Below are 14,871 nucleotides of genomic sequence, written 5' to 3'. Positions count from 1 at the left end.
CACGCCGCAGCAGCGGCGGCGGGGCGGGGCGCGTGCCCTCGCCCGAGGAGATGGAGGAGGAGGCGATCGCCGACGCCCCCGGGAACGAGACGGAGGACGTGGACTTCCTGCCTGGGCTGGAACTGGTCGATCTACTGGACCCCCAGCAACCGGACTGGCCCCTGGAGCCCGGGCTCAGCTCGCCCTGGGGGGGGCTAGAACTGCGCCCTCCATCTTGCCCTGGGTCCTCCATTTTTGGGGCGGCCGCCATGTACTCAGGAGAGTGCCTTCTTCCCGGAAGCCCAGGCCTCTGCTGGCCACGCCCAGGATTTCTTTAAACTAACCAATGACAATCAAGGGACGTGCGTGCCATAGAGATGACCCGACTCGCGCCTGGCCAATCGGCGGGGCCCACAGTCCCCTCTCCTGCCCTCACTCCACCCCCCTATAAAACCCCCTGTCCCATCAGGCCTCTCTCTCTCTCGGCCACTGGAGCTTACCGTTGCATCGGTGAGTGTGGCAGGGGAGCCAAACCCGGGTTTGAAATAGATGACTCTTTGCTTTTGCATCGGACTGACTGGCTCCCTGGGGGTCTTGGGAACTTTGAAATCTGGGCACAACAACACCAGACCTCATAACACCGTAGGACACAATGATTATTAAAGGGGAAATGATACCTCAAATGACAGCCTTCTGCCTCCAAACCCAGTCTTCCTTCAGTCTTGGCATCAGCGTACAGGTGTTCAAGTTAAACCTTGCACAGAGAGGCCTGGCCAACTGGGCAGGTGGGGGCTGAAATGCACCCCATGCCAGTTCAACAAGACCTTCAGGTCCCGTGCCAGGGAGGAGCTCCATCAGCTTAGAAGAAGCAGGGCCTGTCTCAGAGTCACCCACCCAGGGGAGATGAGTCATCCTTTTCTAATTTGCACAGACGCAAGGGTGTTAGGCATATACCCACAGGGCCCTCACAACGGCTGGCCTTCTTTCAAACTCAGGCAACTCCAGCTGTGGGTCAAACACAAAGCAGCCTGTGGCCTGACCAACCTTGCACAGACGAGACCGTAAGAATGATGGCCCAGAGGGAAAACACTAATCCTCCCTCCAGCTCCTAAAAATCCCAACTCCTGTGAGAAAATTCGCCCCGCAAATTCCATGAGGCCGGGTTATTACCACGAACATTCCAGTTTCTAATGTGTACACTCCGAGAGCTTTGTCAGATTCGTCTCCCCAGCCCTCCTCCCTCCAAGGGATCCAAACACAGATTTTCAGATTACCGCAAGTCACGGTGTTCTGACACAGGGTCCCCATCACCAGCACAGAGAAGCAAATCTGTATCGACTGGGAACCACTTTCTGGACGGCCCTCTCTGAAAACAGACAACTGGAGTGCTTCAGCAGCCAAGAACTGATAATAATTTAAAAAGAAGAAGAAGAAAGGGGCTCATGGATGAGGATGCAGACAACAGACCATTTCACCGAAACCAAGCAGAATGTTCCGGTGTAATTCATTAAAAGCAGAGCTGCCAGCTTGGGGTTTCTGGCCTCTGACACCGAAATGGACTGACTCCTGACCCAGGACGGAGGCTTGTGAATGGGTACCCCATTCATTTAGAAACGAGAGTAATTCACACAAGCCCTGGCAGAGGCAGGAGGAGAGAGCCTGATGTATGCAAACAGAGCTGCGTTCTTTGGCATCGACATCTGGCTCTGGGTGATTTGGCCAGAAACCATGGGGATTAAACCAATTTGATACAAAAGCCCCAGGCACTGGTTCTTTGAGAATTACTCACATCCATTACCTCTCACACAGTGCAGTTTGGGGACCTTGCCCAGGTCCCCACACATCTTTTCTGGTTTAGAATCTGCCTTTAGTTTGCTTGTCTGCCGGTGACTCCCACTCTGCATTTCCTAAATGCCCAGGAGTAAGGGACGAGTAAGACAGGAGGATAGCTGAGAGAAGGAGTTTGTGAAACGTGGCCCCGTCACCAGCATCCACAGTGCCAGGGAGTTTGTTAGAAATGCAAACACTGCCCAGTCAGTGTGGCTCAGTGGTTGATTCCCAGTCAGAGCACATGCCCGGGTTGCTGGCTCGATCCCCGGTACGGGGCGTGCAGGAGACAGTCAATTGATGATTCTCATCATTTTCTCTCTCTTCCTCTCTAAAATCAATAAAAACATATTTAAAAAAATAAATTTGACTATTGGGACCCTATCCAGATCTACTGACTCAGAAGTTCTGGGTGTGGGGCCCAGAGATCTGTGTTTTAACAAGCCCTCCAGGAGATGCCACGCCTGCTCAGGTGTTGGAACCCAGAGGGAGGGCCCCGGATCCAGCCTCGTGGCTGAGGCAAGACACTTCACCACTCTGGTCCTCCATGTCCCCAGCGATGAAACAGGGGGAGCCCTAGCTGGCTTGGCTCAATGGATCGAGCGTCGGCCCATGGACTGAAGGGTCCGGGTTCAATTCCAGTCAAGGGCATATACCTCGGTTGTAGGCTCAAATCCCGGCCCTTGTCAGGGCACATGCGGGAGGCAACCAATCGCTGTGTCTCTTTCACATCGATGTTTCTCTCTCTGTCTCTCCTCTCCCTTCCACACTTTCTTAAAAAAAAAAAAAAAAAAAGGAAAACTATCCTAGGAAGTGGATTAACAACAAACAAAAACAGGGGGAGATTCATAATTCTGCCTCATTGGGTTGCTTCCAGGATCAATAAACTAATAAACAAAGACAGCACACCGGGCTGCTATCATTATTACTGGTTGGGACGATTGAAATGTCCAACAATAAAAGAGATGTGTTGCTATGTCTTGTAACACTGATGATTTTTGTTGCCTCTCTTGCTTAGAGCTGTGCTAATCACCTCCCTGCTCAGGACCGGTTTCTTCTTCCGTAACACCCACCACACACGACGGCCTTTCCCCATGACCTCAGCCTTCTCTTCCTGGATTTGATGCTCTAGGGCACGCAGGGTCACCGTCCAGTCAACCCTCCGCCCTACCTGCCTGGGTTCCGACAGTGGCTTCCTAAGTCTTCAGGGGGAGGGATCCTCTGAACGCCCCCACCCAGTGTGTCACTCCCCCACTGAAAAATCTCCCAGCAGGTCAGGATTCCAAGGTCTTATGGTGACACACTATTCCACCCCAATCTTTAATGCTCGGCGTCCTGGCCGTCCTACCCAACCAAGCAGAACTCATGCAGTTCCCGCTCGCTCCCACGCTCTAGCACGTTGCCGGTCCTTTGCACATGCTGGCTCCTCTACGGGGAGGGCTTTCCTGTGCACCTGCAGCCTTCAACGTCGCTGGCCTGGCAAGGCCTCTCCTTTCTCTGACTCAGGCATCCGCTCCCCTGGATGCTGGCTGGCCTCGGAGCCCCCGTCCATCCTGCAGCTGCTGGCTTATTAGCCGGCTGCCCACCTCCACCTCTCCTCAACGTTTGCTCATCTCTAGGGCCTCAGAGCCAGCTCAGCCCCTGGCACAATGCTGAATTACTAAATGACCAGAAGTGTAACGGAGAAAGGAATTTAAAATGGTGTTTACGATGCGCTTATAAACAGTCTGAACTCAGCAGCTGCCTCTGGGATATGAGTGGTAGAGACAAACCGTGGAGGGGCAGGAGGGAACTTGCTGGAGTCCAGGTCATGTTCTATACCTTAAGAGAGGCTTCAGTTATTCATTTATCAAGAACTCACTGACTGGTAATAAGACTCAGCAATGTCACTGTATGTAAATTTTACTTTCAGGGGAAAAAGCTATACACAGATAGTAAGCTCTAGCTAGTGACTTGCACGGTGAAGTGTCTGGGTGAAGAATACTAATGTATTTCAAAGGAAGTTTCAGATATCAAAAAACAAAAAAAATAATGGGTTGACTGGCTGGCTGGATAGCTCTGTGATGAAACAAGTTTAGCAAAATGTGAACGGTGGATTCTAGTTGGTGGTCAGATGAGCTCTCCCTGTGCGAGTCTTTCAACTCCACTGTACGTGTGAAATGTTCATAGTAAAATGAGCTGAGAGGTTCTTAGCTGAGGTGCACCAGTGCATTCAACCGTGCCCCCGAGATCTTGCTAAATGAGGCTGAGTCAGCCGGGCTCAGGAGGCCTGAGACGCTGCGTTTCCAATGAGCACCTGGGATGCCAATGCCACTGGTCCGAGGATGCCACGCTGAGAAGTGAGGGCCTGCCACATGACCACGTCTGACCACAATGTCCCCAACTGCAAATGGAAACCCCCTCCCCCAAGCCTAAGCAGCAGCCTCAGAAAAGGAACCAGCAAGATAAAAGGAACAGAGGCCGGGGACAGGCAGGAACCTGGTCAGCCATGCTCAGCCGCCTGGAGGACAGGAGCAGCCCTGGCGGGAGACCAGGGCCAGAATAGATGTCTGAGTCACACAAGGGGCCGGCCGGCGGGGTGACTCAGCAAGGACGACCAGGGAAGCCAAGTGCTGCCGGCTCCCACCCAGACCTCGTCTGGCCCTGGCCACCTCAGGGCTTGGCTGACTGCCCTCTCTGAGGACAGGCGACAGGAACTGCTGCTAGCAGCACAGGAGAGAGGCAGGGGTTGGCCTCTCCCCACTTTCAGACTCGGCTGGCACCAGCTCTGAGGGAGACAGGCACAGAAGGTACCCAACTGTGTCCCCCCTTCTCGCATCCGGGGCAGGGAGGAGGGCGAGGTGAGTATCAGGTGGAGCCTCAACCCCTTTTCAAGATGAGGACACTGAGGTCCTGCAAGGAGGGGCGACAGCCCCAAATAGAAAAGTTCCCAATCTAAAGTCACGTGACCTGCTTCTCCGCCTTCATCTCATTGTTTCCATGGTCATTTGTCTCCTGTCTCCCCAAGAGGCCAGAAGCTTCCCGAGGCAGGCGGCAGGTGCTCTTTCCCAAGATGGCCAGAGAGGACCTGCCGCCCCACACGGCCTCACAGTGAGATCTGGCCACTCCCCCGTCTGGGGTGGGTCTGTGTCCCCCCACCTTGCTGCCAGGCAGACTTCTGTGATTGGACAGAGGGGTGAAGGCCTGGGGAGAGGACGGGAGTGGGGAGCAGGGGTCAATGGGGGAAGGAGAGGGGGACATCTGTAATATTTTCAACGATAAAGATAAATTAAAAGAGAGAGGGGGGCAGGCGTGACACTGTGTGACTCTGGGACTGGATCATAAAAGGTGACGCAGCTTCTGCCTGGCTCCCTCTCCTGGAACACACGCGGCTGCCATGCTGTGAGGACCCTGGCCGCTTGGGAGGCCGCATGGAGCAGCCACGCCCGGCCGGGGCTCCAGCCAGGAGCCGAGTTCACCACCAGACAAGTGAGAGAGGAAGTCAAACTCGAGCTCCTACAACCATCCAACCTGGAGAGTCCCCAAGTAAGACCCGCTAAGCCAAGCAAGCCAATACCCACGACTGTGAGATACAATAAACTAAAGACAGGTTGGGTGTGATGGCATAACAGGTAACCAGCAGGGCATGAACCAGATCTATTTCACATACTGCTGTGGCCCCAGAACTAAGCACATACATAGCGCATGCCTAAAAAATGTCTGTGCAAGGGACGAAGGGACCCAGGTAGGATGACAGCGCAGGGTCTGCCCAACACAGGCTGCCTCGGCCATCAGATTTAGGGATAAGTTAGGTCGAACAGCCCACTTCTGTGAACTCTGATTCCTAACACAGATAAACAATGACTGGGGAGAAGAGTCGGGGTGTCCCAGCGCCCCGCAGCCCAGCCTCCAGCTGCTGAAGCTGAACATGCAAGCGGGCCCAGGGTGGCAGGTCAAACCCCAGGTCCAGGCCCCTGGGAACACAGAACACAATGGGAGGAGGACATCAGCTCTATGAGCCACCTCCCTGAACACGCCCAGGAAAACCTGGACGCAGTCCCCTCGGAGGACCCCAAGGTCTGCAGCCACCTAGGGGGTGTGGCTCGTTTGGTGCGATTCTCAGCTCCACAGAGCAGCCTGACAATTAATAAATGTTTCCAGATGGGGATACTGCACTGCCTTACATACACACACACACACACACACACACACACACACACACAAACTCTGAGGACCAGCAGACACAATCGCCACAGACATCTGAGCCTTCCTTTGTGCCAGGCGTGGGCCAGGATCCAATGGGTGCTACAGGCATGGTTGCTGCCTTTGTGAACCTTGCACACATGCAAACATGCATGTACAAGAACATACTAACACATGCATACACACAAACACTCCAACATACATCTACATGCAAAACATGAACATAAAACACAAATATACACACATATATAAACATGGACACACACATACATACACATATACGAACACAGACCTGCACACAAACACATTTGCATACACACACAATCTGTTAATTTCTCCAACTCAGTCCCTCCTTGAGCAGGGAAATCCAAGAATGGGGCCTTTCAGGACACAGGTTTCAGCCTCCTCCTCATGCTGCTGCCCCACGAGTCCCTTCCTCGCCGACAAAGGCAGCCTCAGCCTTTTGGTGAGGTCTAGGCCCCACCCAACAGAACTACTAGTACAGCAGCTGAAAACTGCTCCTGCTGCAATTTCTCCAGTTAACAGCTGACTAGCCACGAACAAAGCATCAGATAAAAGCTCCAAAGACTTCCTGTCCCTCTCAGAATAAAATCCACACAGCTCATCTGGCCTACCTCTCAAATGCCACTCTCAGCCCTTGCCTGCCTCTGCTGCTCCAGCCATGCTGGCCTCGCCTGCTGTTCCCTCAACATTCCACAGCAGCTCCTGCCCCAGGGCCTTTGCACTTGCCACCACTCTGCCTGGAAGGCTCTTTCTCCGAGTGTTTGCTAGGTTGGCTCCTTCGTTTCTTTAGGTCTCTGCTCCAGTGTGATTTCCTGGAGGAGACATTCCGTGATCGCTCACCAAAAACTGCACATGGCTCCCAACCATCATCTCCATTTCCTTTCCCTGCTTTCTTCTACTTAGCATTTACCACCACCAGACAGACATGTGGGTCCTGGGTTACTGTTTGTCCCCATCCATGACAAGCTAAGCCTCACGTGGACAAGATCTCTGCTTTATTCACTGCTACAGCCCTGTGCCCAGATCAGAGCCTGGCACTCAGCAATGGCTGGAACGGTGGAAGGAAGAAAGGGAAGGAAAGGAGGAGGGAGAGATGGGGGGACAAGAAAGACAAGGAGGAGGAGGGAAAGAGGGGAGGGAGAAAGAGGAGAGGCAAGGGTGACAAATTACTATGTTCCTGTATTCCCCCAGCAGGAAGAGTGGCCATCTCCACCTGCCCAAAGATTTCTTTCTGCACATATAGGATTTCCCTCAAACTGACAGGCCAGACCATGGTTCTCAAACTCAAATCCCTCAGTGGCCAGGCACGTACCTAGATGAAAGAAGAGTGTACAATGCAATAGGGAGTGGTGGGGACTGCGGTAAACTAAGGCAACCCCCCTCAGCTCTGGCCAACTGCTGCCATGTGCACTAATGGCCCTGACGCTGCCTGAACTTCTCATTTTTTGTAGAAAGCTTGGACACTTAGAATTTATGTGAAACTTCCCGATTTTTAAATGTTTGCTCACATGTCCTAAAATCACTATGCCAACCACATGAGGAAACCTACAGGCCAGCAAGCCACAGCAATTTACACTAGGAATCAGATTCCTTCCTCAGGCTCTCCCACCCCAGCCCATGGCTCCGCTTTGCTCTGTCAAGTGGGAGGACGATATAACCCATCTCCAGGCATGTGGGGAAGATGGAATGAGATCCCAGGTGGGTGATCCTGGCTCAGAACTCGTGTCCAATCAACATTAGCCACTTGTACAATGTTTCTCGAACACAGTCGTGATCGCACTTACAGGGTCGTTGATGGTTTCTGAGAACAGGGGCGAGCGGTCTGAGAAACAGGACAGCACGAGCTGAATCAGCACGAGGGAGAAGTAAATGTAGAAAGTGACATCACGAAACACATCGACGTTGGCATCCTAAACGTGAGGGAAGGAGGAGGGAGAAAATCACTTTCTGGAAGTAGCTTGCCCACCGCACACCCCCTCCCCTGCACGTTAACACAAGGGAGGCCGTTCCATCAGAGTGTGGCCTGTACCACCCGGGGAGGGGGCCCAGGCTCGGGAGTGAAGCACACCCACATTCAGGTCCTATCTCTGCTCACACTGGCTCTGGGACTTTGTCAGCTTACCTAAACCTCCCTGTGCCTCAGTTTCCCCATCTATAAACAGACCTCCCAGGGCACACTCAGCAGTGTGTGGAGACATTTCTGTTTGTCACACTTGGGAGGTGCAGCTGGCACCCAGTGAGAGGAAGCCAGGGATGGCCCTAACATCCGACAGAGTTCGGGACAGCCTCCCACAACAAAGACGTCCCTGGCCCACCTGTCAACTAGTGCTGAGGCTGAGAAACCCTGGCAGAGTAATTGTGAGAAGTCAATAAGATTATTCATGGAAAGAACGTCGCCCTCCGCCTGGCACTTTGCCAACACAAAAACTCAATAAATGTCAGCTGCCATCACTGTTAAAGACAGGGTACTGTACACTGCAGGTGCTCAAAAAGTGCCCCGTTTCTTTCCCTTCCTTTGCCTGATGCCAGTTCCCGATTAGCTCAGAGATGGCAGGGAACAACAGGACAGAGTCTGAATGCGCAGACTCTTCAGAATCCTAGGAGCGGCATATGGCAGCCAACGTGAACCACTTCTCAGCCAGACTAGCGGCTGATGACACCAAGGTAACCTGGGGACAATCGGGGGCCCCCTGAGGGTGCAGCCACTCTGTAAACACCGCTCCCTGCTCGGCTCCCTTCCAGACTGAAGACATCTGTTTGCTGCTAACACAGGCTCACAGGGTGGTGTGCATCAGCCGAGGCTCCTGCCTTTGGAGGACCCACATGGGCTACTCGGAGCTACACAGACAAGTCGGGTCGTGAGGAAAGAAGGTTCTAGAACAAAGGCTGGGGGAGGTACTGAAATACCTAGGGAAGAAGCTGGGCCCATTGGTGCCCATCTCCTGGTTCCCATGGCCACCCATGCTTTCCACACCATCCAAAAGGAACAGGCATCTCTCCCAAGGGCCACCCAGGAAGATGCAGTGAGGCCACACTTACCTCTTTTAAGGCGGTCATGATTTTGGATCTCAAGATGACAAGGGCACATAGTAGGGCTATAAGCCAGAATGTGAGCATGATCCCTGAGGACTGGATTCCCTTCCTTCTCTCGAGCTGAATTAAAAAGGTAGCAAGCAGCTAGCGGAGAGAAGCACACAACAGAAGTCGTCAGGAGAAGGCCAGGGCCCCAAAGCCCTGTGGTCCCCAAGGTCCCCCACAGTCCAGGGGCCTGGCAGACGCTAGGCCTCAAGTGAGGCGGCCCTTAGCCTAGTGGTACAACAACAGCCTGGGGGAGGACTTGGCTCCAGAACCAGCTCTGCTCTGACCCTGCTGGGTGACCCTGAGCAAGTTACCACACCTCTCTGAGCCTCCACGGCCTCATCTGCAAAGCAGAGTTGATAACAGCACCTGCCTCGATGGCTGTGGAATTTAATGAGGTCATGTTTAGATCTGGACTAGGAGGCAGAAGTTCACTATAGAACAGAAAAGGGCACCTTTTTTTAAGAGACCAGATAGTAAATATTTTGGGCTCACAAAGCCATAGTTTCTGTCAGAACTACTCAACATTGCTATTGCAGTGCGACACCAGCCCTAGATGATACATGAATGAATGGGCATGGCTGCATGCCAATAAAAGCAAGCAGCGGGCCCACCCGATTTAGAACCGGAAAGACCTGTGTTCGACTCCTGCTTTAGGTGACAGGGATGACTGTTCTTTATGGAGCACCTGCTACCTTTGCCTCATAGGAAGCATTCACACACGATAACTTGCTGCCCCCCGGCCTCCCCGAGAGCCGGAGCCTCAGTTTGCATTCGAGTAAACGAGGTTACTTCATCTGTCTACAGTCACACATCTCATGTTCAGGGATTTTCATTAGAACCATAGTGATGGGGAACTGGGATTTTTACTTCATTCCTGATACCTGGCGCTACTGCTTCCATTTTATATGTGACTTAATGATTGGGGAGAAAAACTAAATAAAACTGCTTTTCCTTGAAAAAAGGAAACTCACGGCTCTCTCCCAGAAGGCAGAGTCACCCCCTTGAGGCAGATTCCCAAGACCAGTCACGGTCACCCACCCTAAGGAGCTGTAGGTCACCCAGAAACAGGTCTGTCCACCTGTCCTCCTCAGTGCCCCCATCTCCTTCACTCGCCACATCTAATCCATCAAAACACACATTGGCCCTGCCACTAAGGCCAGTCCTCAGTTTACCCGCTGCTCACTCTGATCCTAGCCTCCATCCCCTCTTGCCAGGTGATCCCAGTGCTCTCATCCCCATTGCTCTCCCAGCTTCCTGCCCAACAATCCATTCTCCAGTTGGAGGCAACAGTCAGCTTTTAAATATGCAAAGCCAGGCCCTAGCCAGTTTGGCTCAGTGGATAGAGTGTGGGCCTGCGGATGGAAGGGTCAAGGTTCAATTCTGGTTAAGGCACATGCCTTGGTTGCGAGCTCGATCGCCAGTGTGGGGCATGCAGGAGGCAGCCGATCAATACTTCTCTCTCATCATTGATGTCTCCCTCCCTCTCCATTCCTCTCTGAAATCAATAAAAACATATTTTAAAAAACTACTAATAAATAAATATGCAAAGCCAGGCATATCACATCCTTGCTGAAAACCTCTATCTTTCAGACCTGAGGTTTAACCTGGGTTCCAAGGACAGGCTGTGGATAGAACCTGGGAGTCCATGAACTTGGATGGGGAACCATTACAGCTTTGTCTTCCCACATCAGCATCACCAGTAATAAGTGGAGGCAATAAGCCACAACAGCAGTACCCGGGCCTGTCACAAAGAGACATCATATCTGAAAATATACAGCTGAAGAGGTCCCCACTATTGCTATTTGGAAGTTAAGGAGCATCACCCCTGCTGCCAGATCTTGGTGTGAAATACATTAATAAAGAAACACATATTTTTTACATTATTTTAAATCTTTTGATAACTGCATTTAAATACAATTGGTTTCCCAGTCCAAATAAAAAATAAAAATAAAAAATGGGTGGGGCCTGGCTGGTGTGGCTCAGTGGTTGAGCATCGACCTATGAACCTAGAGGTCACGGTTCGATTCCCGGTCAGGGCACATACCGGGGTTGCAGGCTCGATCCCCAGTACGGGGTGAGCATGAGGCAGCCGATCGATGATTCTCTCTCATCATTGATGTTTCTCTCTTTCTCTCCCTCTCCCTTCCTCTCTGAAATCAATAAAAATACATTTTTTTAAAAAACGGAGGAGGGGGAGGAGGGAAGGTGAAACCATACAATCCAATACACTCAGCAATTAAAAAAAAAAAAACCTTTGGCTACACTCCACACGGTTGAACCGCTGTTGCTATGACTTCAGTCTCAAACTGCTCCAGCCTGCATGGTTCCACTCACGTGACATTCCAGAAGGGGCAAAGCGCCGGGGACAGATATCATGTGAGTGGTTCCTGGGAAAGGGGCGAGGCCGTGGCTGACTGCAGAGGAGCAGCACGAGAGAGCATTTGGGGTGATGGGCTGCTGTCTATACTGTGGAAGTAGCAGTGACATGACAGTGTATGTTTATCAATTAACCCCAACTAAAAATATAAATGTACAGCACAGAAGCTTCACATATATACACACGGGTGTGGTTGGTTTCCTTTGTAATCCCCTGTTTTTAAGAATATTCTGAGGAGAGTAGATTGGCAAAGGAGAAAGGGGTCTGTGGCACAAAAAGTTTAGAACCCAGTGTTGGGAGTGGAAAACAAAACCCACTTATCCTGAAGCTCAGGGTCCCACAGGCTCAGGCCTCTGCCATCCCAGCTCCCCTCCTCTCCTCCTCAACCTCTCCACCCCAGCCACACAGGCCAACTTTCCATTTCTCCCTCCAACCCCGGGACTTCTGCATGTGCAATTCTCGCCAATGGTGTTCATCTGCCCATGGCCCCTTCAACTTTTTAACATCCTGCTCATCCTTCAGGTCTCAGCTCCGTCATCCCTTCCTTCCTACCCTCCAAACCAAACCAGTTCACCTAACTTCACGCTCACAGCAATCTGCACACAGGTAAATATTTTGTGCCTTTTTGGGGAATCATTTGTTGAATGTCCGTTTGCTCAGCTGGACTGTACATTCCATGACAACAGGAACTGTGTCGGTTTTATCTTCAACCCCTGGCCCATATTAGGAAGGAAAAATATTTGCTGACTGCCTCGCATCCCATACTCCGAGTGCCTGTATATTCCGGTCCCCGGGCATGTCGGGAGAATGTTCCTGCAACAGGAAGAGCAGGGCTGGTCCTTCCCTCCTGGAGCCCTGAGGAGAGAGACTGAGCATTTCACAGGCCAGTTCACCTCTTGGCCAGCCCAGCTCAGAGCCCTGGGGGGCACAAAGCCCGGTGACCCTCACCCCGTCATACTGTGTGCCCGGTACCACAGACAAAGGTCCGAATGAAGAATCAGAAGACCAGGAGCAGGGAAAGTTAAGGGAATATGAGTCATCACAGCCCAAACTAGTCCACCTTGACTCTCCTTTGCCAAAATGTAGAGGTCAAGGCCTCCAGGCCAGCAAAACCAAGCCCTTCATTTCCCCATTCCCTCAATACATTTGTGGAGTGCTTATTGCATGTCAGGCACAGTGCCAGGCTCTGGGGGCACAAAGGATAGCAAAGCCCTGCACAGGTGCCAGGTATTAGCAAAGAGTCCCACCAACACACCGGACCAGATAGCCTGCGTGTGAAGCCGGCTCTGCTGTTTACTGGCTGTGACCTTGGGCCCGTTTTATCTCTTTATCTGTGTCTCAACTTGCTTATCTACAAAATGGGACTAATGAGCCAGCATACTTAAATGAATTATTATGCAAAGGGACTAGGGTAGTGCCTGGTACAGAGCACACACTGTTAACCTGTGCTATAAAGATTCCTGGTCCTTCACAACTTGGCTCCAACTTGCCTTCCTTGACCCCCTTCTGTTGCATTCACTGTCTACCACAGGGTGGGGAACCTTTTTTCTGCCAAGAGCCATGTGGATATTTATAACATCATTTGCTTAATATTATTCGCTTAATATAAATGTATGTTGCTATGAAACAGCTCCTAGATTCATTGAATTTTGAGTCCCGCCTGCAGTTGCCTTGGCAGGGCCAGACCAAATGATTTCAGGGGTCTTATGTGGCCCCGGACCAGACATTCCCCACCCCTGGTCTACCCCCAGAACCCCCACTCGACCTTCTTGCTTCAAGAAAGGCTCATCGTCCTCCTCCTTATGCTCCCTTTTGGCCTCGACCCTCCCTTGGACATACTGTTCTCTCTGCTCAAAACATCCTGCCCCAAACCTCCCTCTACAACACTCCCTCCTCCCTCTACAACACTCAGGGCCATGCTTGCCGAGGACGTTCCAGCTCCTCAGAGGATCCAAGGGACATGGCACCCTGTAGGAATGGCCTTCACTCAGGGCATGTCACTGTGGAATGCAAGGACTAAAAGCATGACCTCTGAGTGACCACCCCTTGCTAGACCATGTATTAGCTGTGTGACCTTCAGCAGGGCACATAACCTCTCTGGGCCTTAACCTCCTCACCTTAAAATGGGGACAAAGCAGGGCCTATCTCACAGGGTGGTTCTGAGAATTAGATATAATAAAGCAGTGATAAAGCAGTTCCTGTTTGCATCTCCCACTAAATGAGGGACCACATGGGGCAGGGTGGTCTCTCGTTCAGCTTGGCATCCACTCCTTGTGCAGAGCCTAAAAGCTCAAGAGACCCTTAGGCCCAGGCAATACTGTAAGTGATGAGCTGGCCAGTGCAAGAAGAGAGAACAGCAGGTGCAGCGCAGGACGGCACCTGCACTCAGCCTCGGGCGCAGGGAGGGCAAAGGCAGTGGGGACTGTGACAACCGGACCACGCTTGCCCCATTGAAAGGCTGCAGTCACCTCTCAGCTCCAGCCGACTGCTGCCCCCAGAAGACTGCAGTCTAGTGCTGCCGGACCTTTGAGTTTTTTGAGAGAAGCCAGACTTGTGGATTTTTACTGTGAGATCTTCTCATTTTTAAATGCTGGCCACTGCTTTTGATCTCCATACTGCCTGGCGGGCAGCCACCTCCTACTTACCATGGTGATGCCCAAGAGGGTTGGGCTGACCAGAAACACCGGGGCCGGGAAGTTGCCCCAATTTCTTTCCCAGAAAGAGTAGAAGAGGTCTGCCCAGCAGACAATCCACAGCAAAAACCCCAAGGCCTGGAAGAGAAGAAAACACATCTTATAACGGACAGCACTGGAACTTCCCAGCTCAGCCTCCAGGGGACCAGCCAACCCCTACACTATTAGCTATGGTCCTTGAACACAGCACACATCCTCTGGAACACACGCAAGTGCCAAGTAGGATGAGCCACCGTCTGAGCCCTCCCATGCTGCTCTGTGACCAGTATACTATCCCCTCCTGCGCCCCTGGCATGACTTAATCTGTCTGGTCACTATTCACCCCAGCACTTGAAAACAAGATCTGTCTAAATGTTATCTATATCAGCAATGCCAGCAGCTTGCCTACGGCCTCTCTCACAATAACCATTCATCCAGTCAAAATGTATTGGGGGCTTGCAATGGGCCACATACTTTTCAAGGTGCCAAGGATCTGAAAGTGAACAAAAAACACACAAGTGCCTGCCTTCATGGAGCTAAGATTCTAATGGAATGGAAACAAGTAAGAAACAAACTGAAAAATACATATTATAAAGCCAGAAAGTAATAAGTGATCTGAGGAAAAACAAAACAGGTGAGGGAAGACCTCTCTGATCAGGTGACATCTGAGTGAAGAGCCAAAAATGAACAATTAAGGGAATGAACAAGTCAGGCGGAGAGAGCAGCAAG

The 14,871-nt window shown here is 51.8% G+C and overlaps 1 protein-coding gene across 2 annotated transcripts in view; it reads right to left on the bottom strand.

Annotated features, from left to right (window-relative positions):
• The window catches only part of ABCC1 (ATP binding cassette subfamily C member 1), a 146,297-nt gene that overhangs the window by 88,316 nt on the left and 43,110 nt on the right, over positions 1-14,871 (bottom strand). For both annotated transcript variants that reach the window (XM_059693270.1, XM_059693271.1), the window contains exons 3-5: positions 14,116-14,241; positions 9,052-9,189; positions 7,797-7,922 (exon numbers count right to left, since the gene is read on the bottom strand). In XM_059693270.1, the coding sequence (XP_059549253.1) occupies positions 7,797-7,922; positions 9,052-9,189; positions 14,116-14,241 (390 nt within the window). The remainder of the gene's footprint in view (positions 1-7,796; positions 7,923-9,051; positions 9,190-14,115; positions 14,242-14,871) is intronic.

Source organism: Myotis daubentonii, chromosome 4, assembly GCF_963259705.1.
Source record: "Myotis daubentonii chromosome 4, mMyoDau2.1, whole genome shotgun sequence".
Taxonomy (NCBI): domain Eukaryota; kingdom Metazoa; phylum Chordata; class Mammalia; order Chiroptera; family Vespertilionidae; genus Myotis; species Myotis daubentonii.
Note: the sequence above shows the minus strand (reverse complement) of the source record. Positions and strands in the feature narration are given on the sequence as shown.